This window comes from Odontesthes bonariensis, chromosome 15, assembly GCF_027942865.1.
Source record: "Odontesthes bonariensis isolate fOdoBon6 chromosome 15, fOdoBon6.hap1, whole genome shotgun sequence".
Classification (NCBI taxonomy): domain Eukaryota; kingdom Metazoa; phylum Chordata; class Actinopteri; order Atheriniformes; family Atherinopsidae; genus Odontesthes; species Odontesthes bonariensis.
The window spans coordinates 19476577-19499828 of record NC_134520.1 but is presented as its reverse complement, the minus strand read 5'-3'; the positions used below and the strand labels follow the sequence as shown (position 1 = coordinate 19499828).

General features: G+C 43.5%; 1 protein-coding gene across 2 annotated transcripts in view; it reads right to left on the bottom strand.

The window, feature by feature from the left end:
- Positions 1-673: 673 nt before the first annotated feature.
- The window catches only part of arhgef18b (rho/rac guanine nucleotide exchange factor (GEF) 18b), a 38501-nt gene continuing 15922 nt past the window's right edge, over positions 674-23252 (bottom strand). For both annotated transcript variants that reach the window (XM_075485386.1, XM_075485387.1), the window contains 18 exons: positions 22468-22608; positions 22014-22264; positions 21729-21854; positions 21511-21628; positions 21152-21406; positions 20850-20926; positions 20505-20683; positions 20190-20263; positions 19718-19903; positions 17606-17752; positions 17239-17354; positions 16221-16289; positions 16032-16079; positions 15548-15829; positions 15206-15355; positions 6868-7225; positions 5497-5640; positions 674-5035 (listed from right to left, as the gene is read on the bottom strand). In XM_075485386.1, the coding sequence (XP_075341501.1) occupies positions 4737-5035; positions 5497-5640; positions 6868-7225; positions 15206-15355; positions 15548-15829; positions 16032-16079; positions 16221-16289; positions 17239-17354; positions 17606-17752; positions 19718-19903; positions 20190-20263; positions 20505-20683; positions 20850-20926; positions 21152-21406; positions 21511-21628; positions 21729-21854; positions 22014-22264; positions 22468-22608 (3020 nt within the window). In that variant the 3' untranslated portion in view covers positions 674-4736. The remainder of the gene's footprint in view (positions 5036-5496; positions 5641-6867; positions 7226-15205; positions 15356-15547; positions 15830-16031; positions 16080-16220; positions 16290-17238; positions 17355-17605; positions 17753-19717; positions 19904-20189; positions 20264-20504; positions 20684-20849; positions 20927-21151; positions 21407-21510; positions 21629-21728; positions 21855-22013; positions 22265-22467; positions 22609-23252) is intronic.

The window sequence follows — 23252 nt, the reverse complement described above, 5'->3', positions numbered from 1 at the left end:
AGAGTCAGGCTATTTGTTCAACTTTGTGGTGAGTGCAGCCTCTGACACAGAACAAGAGCAGCCAAGACTCCGGACTTCCTGCAAACTGCATTACATAAAACGCCTCCGAGCTGCGAAGCCGCCGCACTGAGGTAGATCGGAGACACTGGACGTGAGAGGAAGCGACAGGGAGCGTTGAAATGGCAGACAAGGGGAAGCAGCCTGGAGAAATAATTGTTGAGAGGAGACAGAGGAAAGCCACTAATGACAGCAGACAATAAAAACCGGCCACTACTGTAGCGTCTCCCCTGCCAGAATGACAATAAGGCAGGAACCGGCAGCCCTGCTGTTAGTGAGGTCTACAGAGGGATTGAACAGCCACAACCACAGGGCCTGAAAATAGAGCTTTGTCTGGGAGCAGGCTGTTATTAGCTCGTCTAAACATGGGGTCAATAACACTGTTATTGCACCTCCTAGACACTGAGCAATGGCTAGTCAGCCATCTAATTGGGTGGTCAGGATTATTTTGATGAGCAGGGAATAACAACCTCAATAAGGAGGCAGAATTACATGTCACACAAAGTATGCATCATTTGATGCACGCTCGACTTTGGGCTTAACAACAAAAATCTAAAAATTGAGCATAAAAACACAATTACAGAACTCATATTGGAAGAAATTCAGACGAACAAAGTCATTTCAAGACTTTTTATTACTAAATATCTCTAAGGCAGCAGTTTGTGCTCACAGGTCTCTAATGTGGCGCAGTGGATAAGACAAAATAGTACAAAAATCAGCTTTGCTGTGTGCTACAGACATGTCTTAGTAAATAAAAGTTTACGGACAATAAAATAATAATAATAATAATAGACATTATTAAAATTCATTTTCCCCTTCAAGTATGCTACTATCCAAAGTGACTAGTGTAAAATTGGCCGAGGAAATAAAATATGTTCATGATTATTTACAGGTTACAGGTCCAACAGGTGTGCAGATGTGTGGGAGAAAAACTGGGAACACCTCAGTTCGGCGTGTTTCCGCGTCATTTCTTGTTGTTCGCACACAGTTACACGATTACACACACGTGCATGCGCACAAAGCGATGTGACCGACTTGCTCCTGCATTGCACAAACAGAGCACATTGCGTTAAGCGTTTGGGAACAGCACAGCAACATTTAAGACTTCTTTTGATCAGAACAGTGGCATCCTCTGGCAGCCTCCGCCTCTCCTGCCGAGGTTCAGTAAAAGTCTGGAGCAGAACTAAAGTGCTCTTGCACAGTTTCTTTCTGTCGCGCAGCCCCTCTCCTCCGGATTCAAAAGCAGGAAAGTGTAGCCATGAAATTACTCTTGAACCTGAACATTTAAGTTTGCCAAAGCAATCCCGACTCAAGGCTCAGCTTTCAACCACTGGAGATGGTCTTCGTGGAGTTTCCTTGGCTGTCATTGAAATAGATATGTTAGCGAACGAGTGTTAAAGGGATAGTTCGCCTCTTTTGACATGAAGCTGTATGACATCCCATATTAGCAATATCATATATGAACATTTTCTTACCCCCCACTGCGTGCTGTGAGCCGAGTTCCAGCCTCGTTTTGGCGTTGACAAAGGTAGTCCGGCTAGTTTGCTGGGGCCACAAAAATAAAGCGCTTTGCTTCTCAAAACAATATGCGTTCAAAAGGGTAATACATTTGCATCACAAAATCGTCCTACAGGAAAAAGTCAGACCTCACAATCGCTTGGCGCTATTTTCTCTCCCTTCGTATCACTACAGGCTGTGTAAACTGTGCAGACCAAAGTGCAGACCGAGCAGTCCCCTACTTCCGAGCAGTAAACACCGTAACAGGCACGGCTGTCGGCAGCACGCAGTCTGCCGACAGCTGTTCATAAACGATATTGCTAATATGGGATGTCATACAGCTTCATGTCAAAAGAGGCGAACTATCCCTTTAACAGCATTTGGGGCATCGCTGAAATTATGGGGACCGTTTCAAGGCTTGGTTTTGGCTTAAGTTAGCAAATAAGGACTATGAGGTCAAAGTTGGAAGTGCAGGAGGAAAAGAAAAGCTCGTAAGTGGGCCTTGAGCTTGGAATGTTTCGCCAAAGTCTGGAAAAGGATTCAACTTACGAGTGTGTCATCATGAACATTAAGAGTCCATAAACATAAATCTTCTACAGCAATGTAAGAGCCTGATAATCAATAATTCAAACACGCTTTAGATGCGCACTAAATATTGTAAGCCAGAATACTACATTCTAAAGCGATTCTTTAAAGAGATAAATCCAAAAAACAGATCCGAAACCGGGTACGACTACAATATGCCTGTAAACACACTTGTTATGGACACTTCCTTAAGTAAAAACACTTTGATGACCACAGAACCAGCAGGGTGTCATTAATCCTTCATGCAAGAGCACAGAGAGGAACTGAATCAGCAGATTGTTTCTTTGGTTGAAACCCACTGAAACAAGCAGACTGCTTTGTTTTTGTTTTTAAACTGCTACATAATCTCGGTGAAAACACCGCTCATGAAACCGCGTCAGAGCCAACGGGCAATGCATCTCAATGCAACGACACCAACACAGATCAGGAGTTGAAAAAAAACAACCAAAAAAACAAAACAAAAAAACAACCACCTTCAATTTTCCGTTCTTCCATATGACAGCAACATATGATTATGGATTCGTAAACGGCCAGGGGTCTCCAAAGAGGGTACATACACAACAGTGTGTGTATATTTCAAAGTGTACACAGATATCTACAGACTTCTGCTCGACTTTTACGTCTGGATTCAAGTCAAATCTCTGTTTTTAAACAAGACTGTGGAGGAAAAGGGTACCTTATGCCCACGAGACCACACAGTATGTACAGTAATATACATAATATACACAAAACCTGCTTTAAATCCAGCTTGTCATTTCAGCTGTTGTCGTTTTCCCTCTGAAGACACAAAACATCTTAATGTGCCAAGCTACTTCATGATTTCATGGGATGTCTCTGCATGCAGAGAAAAAAAACAAACAAAAAACAACCCAGATGAACATCTCCACATTTGTTTCTTTGAGGAAAGACAGACAGACGACGGTCGTTCTTGCCGGAGGACCGCTGCTCCTGTCGCAGTAGGACGCAGCGATCAATAAACACAAAGCTGGCTTCTTCATATTGATCTGAGATGCAGACCAGCCAGCAAAAAAAAAAAAAAAAAAAAAGAAGGAACCCGACAACTTTGCAAAGTGTCAGATGAGTAAAGTGAGGTCCAGTGAGACGAGCTTCTAAAAAAACTTGTCACTCACATTAACTTTTCATTGGCTTTCAAAAAAAAGTAGGACAGCGGTGGGTTGAGCTGTGGGACAAACTGAAAACTGCTTCAGTTCTGTGTTCTGTCTGGCATCTGAGTTTATTACATATAGATACTGAAAGAGCCGGGTGGAGGGGGGGGGAGTGAGGGAGGATGATGCATGATACAAGTGGTTTCATGACTGCCGTTACTTCTCATTCATCTCATGCAGCTGGTGTTGATCTCCTTCTACATTTGTGTCCCAACATTTTCCTCTTACAAAGTGTTGGGACTGCATTTGTCAATGCACGACTATCATCGTGTTGTCAACTGAAGCAGTTTATAGTAAGCTTTGCACTTAAAGCGGCACGCAGAGTGAAATGCTATTAAATGTACGGTACGCCCACAGTTACAATGAAAAAAATAATAGATCAAGGGGACACTTCAGGAAAATGCACCTCGGGTGAGACAAACTCAATAATGACCTTCATCATGTTTGCGAGGTGCTAAATTTAGCCACGTTCTGCCGAGTTCAGCCGGAACTCCCGTTACCCGAAAGCTATTTGATATATTCTATGAAAGCGATCTTTATCATGAGGCAACTTTTAAAAAGCTATCAAGGTGAAAGAGGCAGACAGGAGAGGATTCTTTGAGTTTGTCTCACTCCTCATAAGTAGCAAAACGGGGAAAGAAAAAAAGCCAAACTCCCTTAATTTGAAATGAAGCATAATTATCAACAGACAGCTTTCACAACCGGTGCCGACGCTAAAGGCGTGATCCTCAATTCGAGCGTCCTGAAATAAGCACGACTAAGACGAGTACCGAAAACCAAACCAAATGGCGCTTCACAATTTTACCAGCTGCACAAATCAGACTGCATGCATTCTTCACAGAAATGTTCATTCATTAGTCGGGAATGGAGTATTTACACGGTGTAGTTGGAACTTCACGCAGAGTTGGATCACTCGTGCTGAATTATTTCACGTTGTCCCACATCCAATGGAAACGTGCGGTAAAGGCCACGGCTCCATCGCCCGACTGCGCTCCTCACAGGAAAAACAACCGACAGTTTCTCTTCAACCCCTTCAGCTCTCGTGGCTTTATGTCTTTGGATTGATAAAACTTCATTCAAAATGTTTTGTTTCCTTCTTGTTTTTTAAAAAAAACACACGCGCTGCAGGACACCTTTATTTTCCTACAGCTTCTTTCCTCCGTACTTGTGCTCAAATTAAGTTCAGATTTTTAAAAAACAACAACCTACAAATTAAATTAAATATTGGCGGATAAGAAGCAGAGGTGGAGAAGCGGCGTTAAAAGATAAACATTCTGGAATAAAATGTTGGGAAATTTAGACTGCCTTTACTGTACTAATCATCAATAACAACGCCACATTGTCACACCAAAGTCCCTCCTTTAAACGAGCCTTGTGGACATCTGGGGACCAGTAACTGCCACATAAATGTCTCTTATTTTGGAATCAGCGCTAAAAAAATATGACATCCTCCTTATTCAGGTCTTCTGTGGTGATCGTGTAGGCTGGTGGGACGCTGTGGCTGAGCCCATGAACGTGGGCTTGTGAGTTTGGAGCGAGGCTCTGCGGCTGCGCGTGCGGCTGGAGGTGGAGACACCCGCCGCCCTGTGAGAGGGGAGGCTGAATGGAAGTTTGAGGATGGGACTGCGCGGGAGGCATGGGGGGCTTCTGCACATTGGGAGGGTGGGAGGAGGTGATGGAGGAGGCGGGCTGGGGGTCTAGTCCAGTGTTCTCTGGAGGACTCAGCTGATCTGTCAGGCACAAGAAAAAAAAGAAAGGCCATTAGAGAACAAAGGATTACTCCAGAAATGGTATAAACAGCAGATTAGTCAGTAGTCCCTGTTAAGCACCGCCGGGCTAATTCATCCAATCTTCAATCAATCATATGAAATCCTGCCTCTGTTTCTTTTTTGTTGGTTGTTATTGTGAGAAAGCAGGATTAAAATGTCAGTGTCAGCTGCACAGCCGGCTATTAATCAAAGGGGAGCATTCGAAATTGATAGGTGTTTACGGAGGGCGAGGCCAGCACGAAGCCAAGCTCAGGAGAGGAATGTGATCGGGCGGGGTCAGGTTTGCCCAGGTGAAGAACTCATGTTTGCGTCTGTGAGAACCGAGATTAAAAATGCAGCAGGCAATCAGAGACGAGAGGAGATTGCTTTCGAAGTTTGTCCAGATCGAGCAGATGACGCGGTGTGTGTGTGTGCAGAGATACCTGCGTGGTGATGCAGGGAATGGGGCTGAGGGGGGGCCGACAGGGGGAGCTGCTGGTGGGGGCTGATGGAGCGCTTGGCTTTGAGGGCGTTGTCCTCTCTGGCGGACAATTTCAGGGGAAGCATCTGCTTCATGTCCACCGAGGCTGAGAGGAGAGGGAAGTTGGAAAGGAGGCAAAGAAAACGAGAGAAAAAAACTGAGTCAAGTCATTCAATTTCAAAATTACATTTCACCTAAACTGGAGCAATCTAACCTCTCGAAGGCCAATATTAGATAAACAGTGGCTTTACCCAATTTAGACAGCTAATGTAATTTTAATAAGGTTGATCTGGTCAAGCTTGGGGCAGACCAGGAGCATTTGACAAAAAAACAAACAAATAAATCCCCTTTTAACGAGTTTACTGCACTGATTAACATCACCTGCAAGAATAAAAGCAAAGCGCCAAGAATCTATAAAAAGCCGTACTTGTAAAACAATGAACAACTCACGCAACTGCTGGAAAAACACAAAATACTTGTTAAGAGTTCCCCAAAACAAGTACAGACAAGCATCAAGGAATCTCATATCAATCATTCTGTTTCGCATATTTGGTCCGAGTTCAAAAAGCAACTCAAAACTTGTTTGCAGCCCTGATATACATCAGCGTTTCCCCCAGGCTGACAGCGCTGACAGCAGCACTGCTGCCACGCCATAGGTCCTGCAATCCAATATTAGCGAAAGGAGCAAATACCCGTCAGGGCTACATTTTCTGTCGTTTCGAACTTTTTGTTGTTGCTCAAAAAATGCGAGATTTTACAACGCCAATTTCAAAAAAAAAAAAAAAAGGCAATAATTTACAAATCTCGTGAACCAAAATTTAATTGACTATAGAACATAGAAAACAAATTAAATGTTGAAGGCGAGGTATTTCATGGAATACAGCTCATCTTGAAGTAGATGGCAGATAATTTGATGCTGTAGCAACAGAAGGCTGGAAAAGTAAGAGGTACCACATGATTCTGTCATGGAAATCACTGCATGAGCTCAGGGGCACTTCCAGAAATCATCGTCTGTGAACGAAGTTCGTCGAGCCATTCACAAATGCAGGTGAAAAGCTCTACAATGTAAGAAGAAGCGATATGTGAGCATGATCCCGTTCTCTGGGCCAAAGCTCATTTAAAAGAGACTGAGGCATAGAGTGGGATTCTTTTTGGAAATCATGGGACACCGCAGAGCAGAGGGACCATCCCACTTGTTATCAGCATATATATAATATTGTTTTTCATTTACATTTTAAACGACAGCCCGACTTTTTGAACTGGGGTTGTATTCAATGCCAACAACTCAGGGGTGTCAGTACCTGGCCAGGACTGCACAGGATAGTGTCCTTACCAGTGCTGTCAGTGCGATGTGAGGCTTTGCCTCCTTTGCCCCCTTTCCCTTTGCCACTGTTGATGGCGGCCAGTTTGGTGGGGATCTGCTGCTGCACGCCGACCAGTTTGTGCTGCTGGTTGGTGGTGCTGAAGAGATGGAGCGGCACTTCCGTCTTCAGCGGCAGCAGTAGAGTGGACGAGCCTGCTTCCCGTCGCAGCGTCACCTCGGGGCGCTCGGGATAGTCGGCCGGTGCAACAGACAGGCTGGCACGCACTAAGGGCTTCTGTGGCAGAGGCGAGTCGGAGACACTGGTGGAGCTGGTGAGAACAGAGGATGAGAGGAGCTCCCCGTTCAGACTGCCAGACAGAGGAGCCACCTTGAGGAGAAAGAAGAAGGAAGATATTATTTGCAGAGACATGACTGAGGGCTTGTTCTTGAAGCAAACATCATCTCTAAAAAACTTCAAACTCAGCATTTAAGTTCAAAGGGTGGCTTCCCAACTCTCCACTGTAATTATCTGTATCTGTGGTCCGATTCAGTTTGGAAAAAAGAGTTATGGAAAATCATGTTTGTACACTGTGTGTGTGTGTGTGTGCCACAGCCAGCCTGTACTGTGGGTTATGTATGTGAGCATTGTATTTTGAAGGGGAAAAAAAAAAAACTTAAACAGCTCCCAGAATGAGAAACACATTTAACTCTTTCTGCTGAGCATGCATTTTGGCAAGTTCTGAGCAAGCTTTTTTTTTTTTTTTCCCTCTCTAAACCCTCATCTCAAGGTAGCTTGAGGACAATGTGCACGCACACACAAACACGCGTACAAAATGAGAAACATAAAACCGCTGATGGTCCCTGTGCACATAAAGGCGTGTCTGACAACGGGGACAGGTGTGGGGCAAAAAAACAACAACAAAAAACAGCTTAGGTGACATCAGTGGATTAAAGACACGGACCGCATTGTTTGCTAAATCACGAGAATGAAGGAAAGATGATCCAGAGGTCGAGTCAACATAATTATCAAGTCTGACTTCAATGAGACTGACTAATCTCACGTGTGGCATTATGGGAACCTTAAACAGTCTCCAATGAGCTATCCTGGGAATTACTGAATGACCAAACACAGCTACTCTTTCCAACAGCATTCTACACAATAATTCTGTGCTTCATTGAAGGTGAAGAGGTTTCATCAAACATGAAACACGACTGATTTCTGGCTTTTCGTGGTACGTCTTTGCAAATGTTGAAATGCTTCTTTGCACGACCACACCGATATGAACGTTTGGGATGAAACAACTCAGACATCAGTGCTGTCTGTTGGTTTCAGCTCAGTATTAAATAAGATCTCCTCCAGAAACTGAGCTCTCTGAATTGATATGATAGAGATGTCCCATATTCTTACAGCCGTGTGAAAGTTATAATTCATACATATTATTATTATTATATTATATAATCATAACTGTGGAAGTTATAATTACTTATTTTCTCATAAAGGACAGATGTTCGGGCTCTGCAGGGCCCCTAATCTGTTTGACATGTTTTAATGGGATTTTTGCCAAGTGCAGACACCCAATGGGCCGCAAACCATGCAAAAAGATAAGTAAATATAACCAAACCTCTGTGAGGTGAGCTGTAAGTCAAAGCTTCAGACTGGCTGAGGTCAATATCTGTTCTGTTTGGTAAGCAGTCCACATGATGGATGGTGGTGATAAACACTTCCTACAGCGATAGAGAACACATGATGACAATGTTTTTTCCCCACACCTGTAACTGCAAAGCATGACGTGATTACTTCACTCTCCAACCCTGCCTTTCCCCTTTCCCTCCGTAATTTCTCTTCTTTCTGCAGTAACTCATCTTGGCACACAGATGTTCAGCTGTTCCCAGAACAAGGTGATCGGCCTTAAGTGACACAAACAGCGGGTTTCCAGGTTAGCAAAATGTGCAGTTTGCACAGCTCAAAGAGCCCTGACTGACGGCACATAAACAATTAGCAATAACTGTCTTTCAGGGGGCTTTGGTAATAACGGGTTTGGACTGGTTTATTATACAGCCAGGTTTCTCTCATCCTGAAAACTGCCTGGATCCTCCCATATCATAGAGATCTCCACTAACACTGCACAATGTGTTGCCTTGTACATAACGCCTGGGGGGGGGCATAAAGGTAGGTTAAATCTTATCCGAACTGTATTTTGAGTTTTTATGGGCCATCTGCAGCTCTGATCTGGGGTGAATTAACAAGATTAGCAAACAATGTAGGCTAAACACGTGTAATCCAAATTCAAATAGTTACGCTTTATAAAAGGAGAGGATTTCTCAGAGTAAATACTGTTCTGTACGCCACATTTAGGCTCAGTTACGTTGGAATGCACAAACAATTTTAATAACTGGTCAATCCAATAACTTATTCATCAAAAACTGAAAAGATTCTTTAGAAAAACTGCCTTTGCATAGATCAGACAAAACGAGACCATCTTAACCATCAGCATTTGTTAATGTGTTACATACTGAAGAGCTGAAAATAACCAACCAGTTAAAGAGGACACGTTGGGCTTTTAGTTGCTGTCCTTTAATTTAGTTTCTTATAGTTTTCAGAGTATGTAGAAGTTCTGAAAAGTTCTAAAGCCTAATGTTCATATCAAAAGGGAGTTATGTCTCTTATACTGAATAGCTGCAATAAGCATCACTAAGTATTAGCAGCTGCGTGCACCTCACTATGGGCCTTAAAGTGGAGATGTGGGCCTTAAGGCTGATTCTTACTCGGCGCAACCTTGCTCTTACTAGCTGGTCGCAAATGGCGCAAACGGTCACGTGACCCAAAATTCCGCCACGCCCCCCTTCGCAAGCTAGAAAATCCTCGCGCGTTGCAAGGTCGCGCACACAACTTTTTTTCTGACTTCGCGCGCGCTCAACCGGAAACAGCTGACCAAGAAAAAGAAAAAATGAACACTGCAGAGACCGCGGTGACCGAGAGGGTGCGCCTCTACAAACATCTGTACGGCACGTCTATGAAGTTACACTGGGACAACGTTTGACAAAGTTCGTCTTGTTGCAAAGGACGAACATTCCACCTTCTCTTCTGTTTTTGCCGCAGCCGCTTAGCTCTGAGATACATATACAGTTCTACACCCAGAGTAAATTCATTCCGCATCAGATGTGCCAGCCTCTGCTGATGTGACACCACAGGTGGCATTGTGTATGCTTTCTTGTGTGCTTTTCAGCTTGTTTCCTCAACAGTGACGCCCGCTGGTCTGGAGAGAACTGCAAATGTGACGCATACTCGGCGCAAACTGCGCTTATGAGCTGAAGGAACTGTGAAGGGGCTGGCGCTTTCGATGACGTCATTAATGGTTCTCGAGCCAGAACAGTTGCGCGTTTGCGCCGAGTATGAATCAGGCTTTAGAGGCAACAGGAGCTAAAACTCAAGAGACAGGAGGTGTTTGGGTCAAAATGGGTTTTTGAACGGTGCAGCACATAAACCAAAACTTGTAGCTTAGGTTTACCGCCCCCCCCCCCCCCCCCCCAAAAAAAAACAAAAAATGTTCATTTGTAAGTAACCTTTTGAATATAACATGCAAACTGAAAAGTAATCACCAGGAACTTTACAAATAAGCCATTAAAATCACAAATCTAGTTTCAACGTTTCTTATTTACATATAAGAAAACTTATGCAGTCTTAAGTCTTATATCACTGTACATGCATAAAACAGGAAGGTGGGTTTTTAGGTGATTGATGACCAATAATGATGTCAAATAGCTTCTGCATTAAAGCCGTTTACACTTCCTCCAGCACAAATCATCTGTGGAACACCGTCAGCGGTGCTTTCAAATCAGTCCGTGTGGCCGTATATAACGTGTTATGTGGAAGTTACACTGTGTGGAACTATCCGATGCAGAAGTGAGGCAGTGTAAATATCCATAATATAGCATTATTTATTATTTAGCATCTATCAGCATTGAGTCTTTTAAATTGAAAAAAAAAAAAAAGGTTGCTTTTCTACTGGCCTCGTTCTGAGTAGCTTTTAGCTTTAGCTTGCTCGTCAAGAGAGATTCTGACTCTCCAAACTAAGACCACCTCTGTCTGCTGCAGGTAAAATACTGAGCACTCAAATGTACAGCACACTGGCCCACTTAAACAAGAAGAAGAAAAAAAAAAAGCAGATGCATTGCTTTTAGTTTCAGTTCCCTTAAAACCAGCAATTACCTGCACTGAACAGCACTTGCCTCTGAGAGAGAACAATATCGATGAATGTGTTCCACATCCGATACACTAATGTGGCTCCCTGCTTTGCAGATGCCTCTGCATTCACTCATTTTTATGTGTAGTGTTTACATTTTTATGTCAATGTAATGGTGATTATTCTGATCTCAGTCTCGAAGCAGGAAAATATCATGACCACCAATTAATGCTAAAAAAAAAAAAAAAAAAAAAATTACAAACAAATTGATTACCTAATATTCAGTAGCAAAGCAAATCTGAAGCAATCTTTTGCTCGTGGTTCTAATTCAGTAGGATTGGTCTTTGTCAGAAGAGGAAACAGACCTCGATAAGGTAAAAAATAACAACTGCGGTGGACATCCACAAGTGGAATATGGAGAGAACTGTTCTTAAAGACATACTTAGATCCAGTCAGTACAGTATAAGATGCCAGTCAGTCGGGCGAGGTTGTCCTATGTGGCCACGAGACCAGAAACAGTCACGTCGTTTCAATCTTTGCCAGGTCGGACGGGATTCGCACAATTGTTTCAATTTATCTGAAGGCCAGAAGGACACTTCTCCCTCATGTGTCCTGCTGTTGTTTGGAGTGCCGTTTGTGCACATCCTCAAAAATAAACACGTTTGCGAGCTGCAATGTACAGGTGACTGGTAGGAGCAGCACAGGGCCAAATTTGACTGGACGTGGTTTCAAAGGGTCGGTGGTAAAAAAAGAGCCAACAATTACACAAATCTTTACAACATGTTTTTGCCACTGCAAAATGTTGGAGAAATTGATTGATGGCAGTGTTTTTTTTTCCCCGACTAGTCACCTGGTGTGCCCTTGGGTGGAAATCCTACGGTATGTGAACAATTACACCCACGATGAGGCAAGTTGCTTACACGAACGTGTGATTAAAAAGCAAGTATATTCCTGGCTTAACGGGTAGGGAAGAGCTATCGAGAGACAGATTGAAGAAAATCTGCTACCTTAAGCATTGTGCTCCGTCTTAATTCAGCAAAGCAAAGACTACAGGGTGATCGGAGCAGAAGCTAATCGTAGTCATCCGTGTGTAGACATGGTGTGGGTGTCCATGAGAATAGATGTATTTATTGGAAGAGCACAGAGACCACTTGATTGTGTACAAGTCAGGAGGCTGAGGCCACATATAAAACCTATTAGCAATGTATTATTTCCCATCTTTCCACTTTTCCATCTATTGCAGCATTCTCCGTCATGTTTATGTAGCTACTTACATCAGGTAATAACTGTTTGGCGCTACCAAAAAGTGCCTGAAGGAATCTCCAAACAGGAAAATGTTGAGGGGTAAAGCAATAGTTATTTATTGATGCACTCAAAGCAGGCTGCAGGACAGATCCTTTGAACTCCCTGTCATGAGACCAGTTTCTTCCTTTTAGGTCTTCAATTAAATATGACTGTTTACTGCCATTCAAATCTCTGCCTGCAACCTTGAAAAAAAATGGATGTGCTTTATGACTTAACATTCACAGGACAATTGTGCAATCAGACACATGGTTCCGCCTGGGTCAGGCCAATAAAAACAGAGGCCAACTATAATCAGATGAGATAACAGATGAAAGGAAAGTTCTTCTGAAGTGAGGGCATGCCGCAACTCGCACTGCTATTGCTCACATATGTTAAGAAACACACCCAAAGACACACATGGTGTGTCTCTTTTTTTTTCCTTTTATAAAAGGCTAATCATAGCTCCCTCGGTTTGCTGATGAGTCTTAATTTTGGGCGGTGGTGATTAAATGTCTCTTGATATCAGGTTGGCTCAGAGCCTGGAACAGATCCTGTGGTTTTCAGCTAATGAAAAGACCATTTGATGTTGTTTTGAAGCAGAGGGGGAAAAGAACACTTCCAAATCTTCCCAAGCCGCAGCCAAGAAAGCCCCATCGCACAGCACTGAACCCAATGCATGTGATCAGAACACACATCGCTCATCTAAAACGTATATTACTGGCAGGATTCAGGAGGAACCAAAGAGCAGTTTGAGTTTAGGCATAATCCAGCAGGTCACGTCACAAACAACCCTAACCCTATTCACGGCCTGTTTCTACAAAGCCTCTAAAATTAGAAGAACATTACTCGTCACAGCAGATTAAGTCAGTTCGTGCAGAGGCTTCCGCTGCTTTGAAACACCACTGGATGTGGTTTTCCATGAGCCGCTGTGATGTATTCTGGAATCAATTCCCATTTAACGGCCTTCTGTGGCCAGCAATGAGTTGATAAGTGGAATCATTTGTGTCTCTGTACGTCTTAAGACTCCAGTTAAATGACGCATCGAAAGGCGAAGATGAAACACAAAAAAAACAAGCGGCCTCCGGGTTGTCTGCTTGTTTGATGAAGTTTTAAGTGAAGTTACAGCAAGTAGAAAACCGAATAACTAAAAAAAAAAAAAAAAACAGCAGGGTAGCTTTATTGAGGAAAGGCTGTGATGTGAACTGACAACACTGTCATTCAGTCAACTTGATAAAGAGGATGAGAGGCAGCGAAGAGGGACTAATGGCATTACTGGAGACACCATTCCAACAGAAATCACATGGGTATGAGATAAAGTATCAGTCGCACCAGTAAACAACTCAAGTGATGAATTGTTATTGAAAAACAGGTACAATGACTCAGTGTGCTTAGAGGTTTTGTCCTTATTTGTGGAAGCAGCAGAGTAAACAACATTATTAGGAGTGTTCCTTCCCTCCAATGATGTTAGTCAGGTAGTGGAGCTGCTAGTTTTAACGTTCCTCTCTCCCAAACAGACTAGATTCTTCTTGTCTGATGCAAAGATCCCCAAGATAAAACTTCCCAATCAACACGGTAAGCCTTACCTCTCCTCAGCTTGTCACAAAAACGCAATCAACTGAACAGTGATTGGGTGACATAGGCCTCTGGAAACACTCGAGGCTTGTATCAAGCAGCATTGCTGTGGATACCTGACAGATCTGTTAGCACCGGGCATGAAATTACAGTCGGTGGATCTTTCTCAAAACTCCTCTCCCATGAAACTCACAAACAATGGCCCGCATTGTATTGCAGGGAGAGCAAGAAAGATACAAGGAAGAAAAGATAGAGGGGAAAAAGGAGGTAAAGGGAAGTGAAGACAGGCTCGATGACTAGTTGGGCTCCTGGGTTGAGCGGTTACAAATGTATCCAGTTGTTTATCATTTGCACCCATCTCTGAGACAAGCTGTGTAAACTGAAGTTGATTCCAAGCTGTTATTCAACTAACAGCAATATGATGTTTGCACGGATAAAGAATTGTAAAGAAATGATTTCAGATTATCTTTTAACGATGATCAATCTAGATTATGAGACAAGAGCAAATCTTCTGAAGGGAGAGGTGTCCCAGATAGTAACAATACCGGGCTTCACAATGACATGAGTGTACATAGTGCAATGCAATTGCTCACTTGGTCATTGTTGCCAAGAACAGCAGAAGGATCTGCAGTCTCGAAGCATACTTGCTAATGAATTTATTCATAGAAATTGGCGCTGTATGAGCTAACAATGCAAATCTTAAAAAAAAAAAAAAGTAAATCAGGATATTACATTCTTGTGATCGCCCCCCCTGGATGAGCACACACCGAGTCATTTTTCTAAGGAAACCAGTCTATGACACCATCTTCTGATGACGGTACGCAGCCTGGTTAACTCGCTTTCAACAAAGAAATGCAAACACCTCTCATGCGGATATTCAAACTACCAACATTTCAAAGTTCACTTTAAGTCAGTGTGGATAGTATCATATAGCATCTCCATGACTCTCTACATCCTGAATCAACTGAAGCAGAGTTTGGTGGAGGAAAATAGCAGTCTCATGCTGTATCAGTTCCAGCAATTGGCTCCGGCCCCAGTAATGCCTGAAGCTGGAGCTCTGGAGCCCAGGCAGATGCTACATGGTCTGGGTGGGAAAGAATGCAGTTCGCCAACACCTACCGAAAAGCAAAAGTACGAACCACTTCCCTAAAAGTGAAATAGTACTCAAAAATACCAAAACTGACATCAAATCGCTTGCACATCAGTCATTTTTTATATCAATATTAGGCCAGTTAAAGTCTCTCCACTTTGGTGACCTAGTGTGCCCCAAAGAAACTATTGGAAATATCTCTGTCACATAATCACTTCCACTACTACAGACATCCAACCTCAATTGTCTTCCTCTTGATCTTCTTCAGGTGTTCCAGGCGTTCCTTTTCTCTCTCTACAGTTCTCGTGGACTCTCTCAGTCTCTCCAGATCGTGTTGGTACGTCTCCCTCTGTCTGTCCAGCTCCTCCTTCTCTTTAGCCACATGCTCCTGCAAAAAAACAAAAACAACAAAAAAAAAAAAAACAACAATTTAGGTTTGACATCCAATCAGCACATTGGGTCTAAAGAAATAAAGACGGAAATGTTTTGGACTAAAAGTTGAATCAATTCAGTCTTTTGCACAGATCCATCGCTATTAGAAATCCGCACCACAGCCCGAAGGCGGTAAAAAGCCTTTCACCTCCAGCCGCCTGCACTCCTCTTCTCTTTGTCGTAGCTTGGCCTCTGTGGCTTCGATTTGGTGGCGGTGCCTCTCCCTCTCCTTCTCCCAGCGCTGCTGCGACTGCCTGTGCTGCGACTGCAGCTTATGGAAGCTAGCGAGCTCCTCTCTCTGCAGTGCCAGGGTGCGCTGTTTCTCCTGCTCCAGCAACACATTTCCTCTGTGTCGGCCAGGCAGGGAGGCCCGCTCCGTCAGTGAGACCCGCTGCAGCTCAATCTGACTGTCCTGCTGGGACACGATGGCCTGAGGACAGACAAGAGAATAGAAGACACAAATATAGTTTTTAAAGAACATTTGAGACAGCGCTGATTAGCTATTGCAGAGCGAGAAATATATTATGTATGTATTATAAAAGCTTCAGAACATATATATATATACTTTTTTTTAAAGAGTTTGGTCATATTTTCAGTTATCAGAGCATAAATAGTGAAGAGGACACAATTACCTGTAGACTATAAAGCCTCTGGGAGAGCATAAGCACTCTGTCAAAGAACTGCAATGTAAAAAAACAAAGTCAAATTACAACTACCGTCACCAAAACAACAACAATCGATTGAATCAGTAAACATGCGTTCCTTTCAGAAGGCACAGCGATAAAGGTCAAAGACATAATCTGACAGTTGGTGAAACAAACCTCAGCCTCGGGGAAGGAGTCGGACCAGATGCGGTTCCATCTGACCGGAGAGCAGCAGCTTTCATCAACCTGAGCCACAACAATCACACACAGAGCAGGTCAGACACCATGTCTGGACTGCATAGTGACGCTATTACAGAAAGTTAAAAGAAAAGAAGAGGACAAAGCCTCCAGGTCTGAAAGGCGCATTCTTTCTAACTACCAGCAGGGGGCATATCTTATGATTGCAAAGAGAAGGCCAACATTGTTTAAGATCACGAGAAACCAACCTCAGCACATCTTTTACTTTTTAGTTTATGGTCTCGCTAATTTCAAGTTTTCATCAATACAGTATCACCGAAATTTTGTAGACTATTGTCCCATTTACAGTAAAAATGAATGACAAATAAATCATCCTTTGTGTCCTTCGGCTGTTAATCAGATCCACTGTTTTTAAAAGAAAAAAAATCTATCACTGCTATACATTAGATACAAATGAAAAATGGATCTCATGAAAATGCGTGCTATGATGTCATTTTCATCTCTTTTTTTGTCAGAGACGAGTGGAGTTGCTATTGCAGTGTTATTCTGCATGCCAAATGATGTTGAAACATGTGCGATGATGTCGATCAAACATTTTCAGTAGTTTTTCTGTCTCTGTTAGAACTAAACACACAATAGAGAAAGAAGACGAAAAGAACAATATGCAAAGTTTATATAAGCCTTTTCACAGCACAGTAATTCAGCCATGCATTAAACAGAGGCTGGCCCCGAAACTAAGGGTGTCTTTGTTTCACAATCACCAACACGGTGTTATATTTAGTCAGGATTTACAAGAATTACCTGAACGTTCCAACTAAAATGTTTAGCAAGGTTTTATCTATTTATAAACAAATGAAGTGACCTGTGTGACCAGTAAACATGAAGATATGGAAACTTTCCAGATGACTTGGCCTGGTTATTACTGTTTACAGGAAATAACACTGTGACTCATCAAAGATACTCAGTGTGTGTGTGTGTGTGTATATATAGTCCCTACTGTCTGCTCCAGGGTGTGGCTGTCACAGAGGTCTTTGAGCTGAGGGTCAGAGCTGGCTCTCTGGCTCCTGTCTCTGTTTCTGGACTCGCCAGAAAAGTTCTTCTTCACAATACCATCTGACACAGACGCACAGACACGAATACACATCGACACAAACAGACGACACATGATTAAAACAAACTCCCTTGAATACATAAAACCATTTATAAAAAGTGGTGCACAGAAACCACACACACACATTCCAATGGAAAGTCTTTGAAAATTATTTTTTTGTGGTTTATTAAAAAGGTTCATTGGCTAATTTAATACAAAAAAAAAATCCATTAGAGGGTAGATCTCCTCAAATCATTGAGTGTGCTGGACTCACTCTTACTAAGGATGGTGGGGCTGCTGTCATAGCCTCCAAAGGTGTCTGCTCGCCTGGGAAGAAGTGCAGAACCACCGCTTTCCTCTGTACGAGGGCGCTGAGGCTCTTCTCTCACTCCAGACTGCAGCAGGTTCTGCAGGTTCTCAACTAAGGTTTAAAAAAAAAAGAGTGTTAAAAAAAAAAAAAAACTCACAAAGTGAGGCCTTTAAACAAGTAAATTCAACATTAAAGGGATAGTTCGGGATATTTGACATGAATCTGTGTGGCATCACCATAACCAGTGTCGTGCATTCAAACTGACTTACCCCCGACAGTGTCCTGTGAGCCGAGTTCTTGTCCAGTGTTGGTCAAGGCGAAAGTAGTCCGGCTTGTTTGCTGGGGTCAAGAAATTAGCGCGTTTTTCTTCCCAAAACAGTACGTGTGCTAAAGAGTGATTTATTTCATCACAAAAACCGAAGCCGGTAAAAGTCACTCCTCGTTATCACTTGGGCCCTACTGTCTCTCATTGTGTATCAGTGCGCACGTCATTCTGACCGCGAGCTGTGCGCACGAGTCGATTCACTTTGTTTACTGCTCGGGAAGATGTCTGACTACGAGAGCGACGAGGAACATATTGACTTCCGTTCAGAGCCAAGGGGGTATCTTTATGAACCCGTTTATACTGAGGAGGAAGTTCGCCAAATGGACTTAGATCGGGCAGAAAGAGAGAGGGTGGACAGAGAAGTGATGGAAACAGAAGCTGGAGCCAGTGCTGGAGCTGCGATACCCAGGGTGGCCGACAAATCCTGGTGCACTTGTTTGAAGTGCGAAGTAATGCAGACAGAGGTGGAATGTTACTGCTGCCACGAGTGGGATTTAGTTATGCCCCAGATACAAAACCTTTTCATAGATGAGGATGTCGGCGGCCGCGGGACAGCTGCTGCCTGCATCACAAATAACGGTGACTTCCCTGCACTCCTGAATGCAGGCGTCTGAGAACTTTTTTCCATGTTCCCAAGATCAACTGGAAGAGGCGTCCCAGACCAGCTGGACCCGATGGCCAGTTGTCTGCAGAGTAAGACAGTGTTGAGCACTGCCAAAGAACAGAAAGACTCGTGCGCACAGCTCGCGGTCAGAATGACGTGCGCACTGATACACAATGAGAGACAGTAGGGCCCAAGTGATAACGAGGAGTGACTTTTGCCGGCTTCGGTTTTTGTGATGAAATAAATCACTCTTTAGCACACGTACTGTTTTGGGAAGAAAAACGCGCTAATTTCTTGACCCCAGCAAACAAGCCGGACTACTTTCGCCTTGACCAACACTGGACAAGAACTCGGCTCACAGGACACTGTCGGGGGTAAGTCAGTTTGAATGCACGACACTGGTTATGGTGATGCCACACAGATTCATGTCAAATATCCCGAACTATCCCTTTAACACAAACAATCTGTTTATAGCAGCGTTTCAGTGAAAGTAAAGTAAACAAAACGTGTGTCCAGGCATCACATAACGCAACGGCTTAAGCGGAGTTTATGGTCGGAAACCAGGTCGTCTGCGTGTGTCGCAGTTAACGCAGACATGCCCCCCCTTCCGCAGACACTCTGGTGCACCTCCCCAAAATTGTAACTGACCGCAGACAGCGCCGCAGATATCAGGGAGGAGAGAAAGGAGGCCTCTGATTGGTCAACTCTACATCCGCTCTACACTATGTGTATTTCCGGTTTGCTAACCGGCTAATGGTGACGCTAACCGTGCTAACCGTGACGATTCTTTCGCCTCTCTGCCAGCTCCAGTAGTAGCAATATTTCTTCTATTTCTAGATCGATCAGCTGCATCTCAATCAAAGTGCGCATTCATCCAGTCGCCATTGTTGTTGAATGACCTCCGTAACCGGAAGAGAAACACGCCACCCACCACACCCACAATCCTAGCTTGTTCGTGATTGTCCCTCTTGCGTTGTGGCGTGGGATTAACATAGCGCAGACCGCGCTTCAAAATTGGGCATAAATCAAAAATAACTGCGTCATACCTGCGACAAGCTCACTGCGACACACTGCTGCGAGAGTATACACGGCCCTTTAGTGTCTTTGATCTTATGGCAGATGCACAGATTGGACGGTGTCATCCTACCCTCTGTGATTGCTCCTTTGAGCAAGGTCTCCCCCTGCTGGAGGTCGGAGGCATCTCCTCGAAGCAGAAGTCTGGAACGTGAGGCTGTATCCTCCAGGCTGGCCACAGACTCTGCCATGTCTGCAAACAGCTGCAGCTTCTCAGTAAGAGCTTGCGCAATCACTGCATCCTTCTGGCTCAGCCGCTCTACAACAGGAAAACATTACATTGCATGAGATCTACACCCAAAAAAAAAACGAATAAGGGCTCCTAATGGTTTATAAGCTTGTTTTTCAAAGTATTGTAAGGTCTTCTGAGCAACCTAAGCTGCAAAATGTAATCATGGCTAAACTACTTTGGATCCTCTGAAGTAAACAAAATTTTACTTTAAAGTATTCTGAGCTCAATATGGCACATGGGCACCACCCGGTGGACAATCATGTGTGTTTTCCGGGGATGTTTTTATGCCAGTGCCTGTGTGATCTGCAATTACCTTGAAATTCTTTAAGCCTGGAAGCTCGTGCTTCTTCTTCCTCGCTGAACAGCCTCTCCTCTGTGTGAGGACAGCTAATAGAGGAAGGAGGACAGATGCCATGGCAGATGTAGAGTTGGAGAAACAGAGAAAGCCAACTGAGCAATGCTTATGCATTCTTTGTTTAATCTTGGTCAACTGTACAGCAACATCTATGTCTTTACTTTTTACAGCATGCAAAATATTATAGCGAACTTTCCACGATGTTAAACCAGCCGTGATTTTGGGTTCGCCTAAATAATTGGTAGCAAAGGCTGGTTTTCTAAATGCAGTTACCTTTCTACTGCTTGTCGTATGTGTGTCATCCAAGTGTTTCGCTCCTCCTTAGAGGTGGTGTGGATCTCATACATCTCTGGCTCATTGGAGGAGGCACAGATAAGAAACATAGCTTTCTCTTCATGGGCCACCTCCCTGACTATCAGCTTTTGGAGAGATATCACTGACGGCTTGTTATCCTGGGTAGGATAAAGGCAAGGAAAGGAGGAAAAAATGATAACAGAGACATCCATTTTCACTTACAGACGAATCCCTGACATAATCATGGTCATCACGTTAAATGTATTACTCTGACACACATTTTGTTTTTGATATTGCCGTACTGGCAGAGGACAAAGCACTCACCACCGTAGCAAATGCATATCTCTGATCCTTCTCTTGTAGTAAGAGCAACACATCTGACAGGAGGACAGCAAGAATATCTGGAAGGACATTTAGAAATGATACCTTTAGAAAAGCAGCTGATAATGGACTGAACAAATGATGCAACATCAATCTATTAGAAACAGGATGTATCAGAGTATATCTGCATATTGCTTAGGTGTTTTTATCTAATACAATTGAATGTCACTGAGGCTGCCTTCACTAAAGACCAATAAACAGACAATAGAAACACCCATCTCTTAGCAGAGGTACACATCGGTTACCCTTGAGTCTGCCAGAAGCAGCTTTCCAGCTGACGGTGCCCTCGTGAAGCAGTCGTCTCCTGCCCTGTACGAGGTCCTCCCTGCGAAACACTCGATCATCTTTAATTTTTCCCGATGCCTTTGGCTCCAGCTTGTTGTGTATGTCTCGAAGTCGCGACTTCTTCTCGTGGACATTAACCAGCGTATCCACCTGTACGATGGTGTCTTTAATCACACCCAGGGCCCGCGTCAGATCCTCATGCTCCTCCGTTCCCGCTAGAGATGGGAGGGTGGGAGAAAAAAACTGATTAAAAAAATCTGATTGTGGACAACACAGCCGCTTCTGTTGTATTAAAACTATTAATTTCAGGCTGAAGGACCTTCAGTGTTGTGCAGAATACGCTCCACCAGCACTGGATACTTTGTAATCCGCTGCGTCACCAATAAAATGCACTCAGTCACTCCTAACCTCCGCACAATGGACAGGTTGTTAATTTTCTGAAAGAGAAAACAAAAAAAAAAAAAAGATTTCTTGTAAGCATGCAAAAGCATTTAAAATGCTGTGAAAAGGAAGCGTAAAAATGTTTATGCATCTCACCCTTATGATGTTTTGAAATTTTTTGTTGTTCTGCAGCTGATCTTTGTAGTAGCTGACAGCCTCAGTGTGGTGACTACAGAAATCTCCATAACTGTCCTTCATTTTTTCCCCTATTTCACCTGAGAACTGGAGAAACAAAACAAAAAAAAACTGTTGGCCTTTTCACCCAAACAGGCGTTTGTGTTATGCTTCCTATTGCAGGGTGGCACCACTATCATGTTGCTGACATAAAGAAATTATTCCGATTAATGATTGCACACGCTGTGGCATAAATCTCCTCCCCACCTGGGTAATTAGGAGGTCTGCCACTCTGTTGATGGTGTAGTTCCTGTCGCTGGGTGGGACGAGGTTTTCTCGTCGACGCTCTTTGAGACGGTACAGGAAATGTGTGTGAAGGTCAAGGAGCTTTTCCAAGCGGGGGAACAAACAGTCAAGCCTGCCCGAGTCCATCTGGAGATTCTCCTTCAACTCTCGGACGTACACACGCAGCATTATCTTCAGTGTCCGCACGTGGTGCATCTCTGTTTGCATCAGCTCTGTATAACGACATATATTATGTTAAATACAAAGCAATGCTATGGACCCTAAGAACAGGTGCTCCAAGAATATCTCGATATTTATCCATCATTTGTTTTGATGCTGTCATCACTTTCCAATGATTAAGGTATTTGTTAATCCAAAGGCAGCTCACCGATTGGGCAAATACAAGCGTGAATGTTACCTGAGAATACAGACTTACCATAAATCACATCCTGCCTCTTCACTACTTCTTTTGAGTGCTTCTTAAGATACTGCTGATCAACTGCCAAACTCCACGAATCCGCCTCCAAGTCCTGAGCGTCAGACTCCAGTTCAGCCCGCACTGCTGCATAGTGAGCTTCTGTGGAGGGGAGCAGAGGCAGCAAACACTATAACAAATCCAGGGATTACTGGTTTACTGAGGTAAAGTTCAGCAGAACAGCAACCAAAGAAAAGCCTAATCTGAACTGGTCAAGTTGAAGCTGAAGGACTCGCCAAGATGGCACCAGTGAAAAACCCCAAACGAAAGTCCTCGGACTAATTTGCACAGCCTTTTCTAACATTCAGAAATATTTAAGCACCATTTTCTAGAGATGATTCACTTCGAAAAGGTTTCTAATTACTTATTGTGAAGGATCCAGGTCTAAGGAGAGTTCACTGCTGACTTCATGCCTTTTGAGTTTTGGCAAGGCTGAAAATGATATACGAACATAGTGACAACTTGGCAATATGAACCAAGAACTCTTCACTTAAACATTTGTCTTGCTAAACTTTGACTCACACTCCATAATAATGACACTACTGGGAGTGTCGAGAGATTCTCCCTCTGCCATGTGATACATCTTGAAGAGTGTACTCATTAAGACGGAAAAAGAACAAAATGCATAAGCCTTGCACGTTCAGTAGCTCTGTCACGTTAAGGGTGTTTCTTATAAAACATTGAACATGACAGTGAGGTATAAAAAACGGAATGTTTGTGTCCAGTTAGCCCGTCTTTCTCTCCCA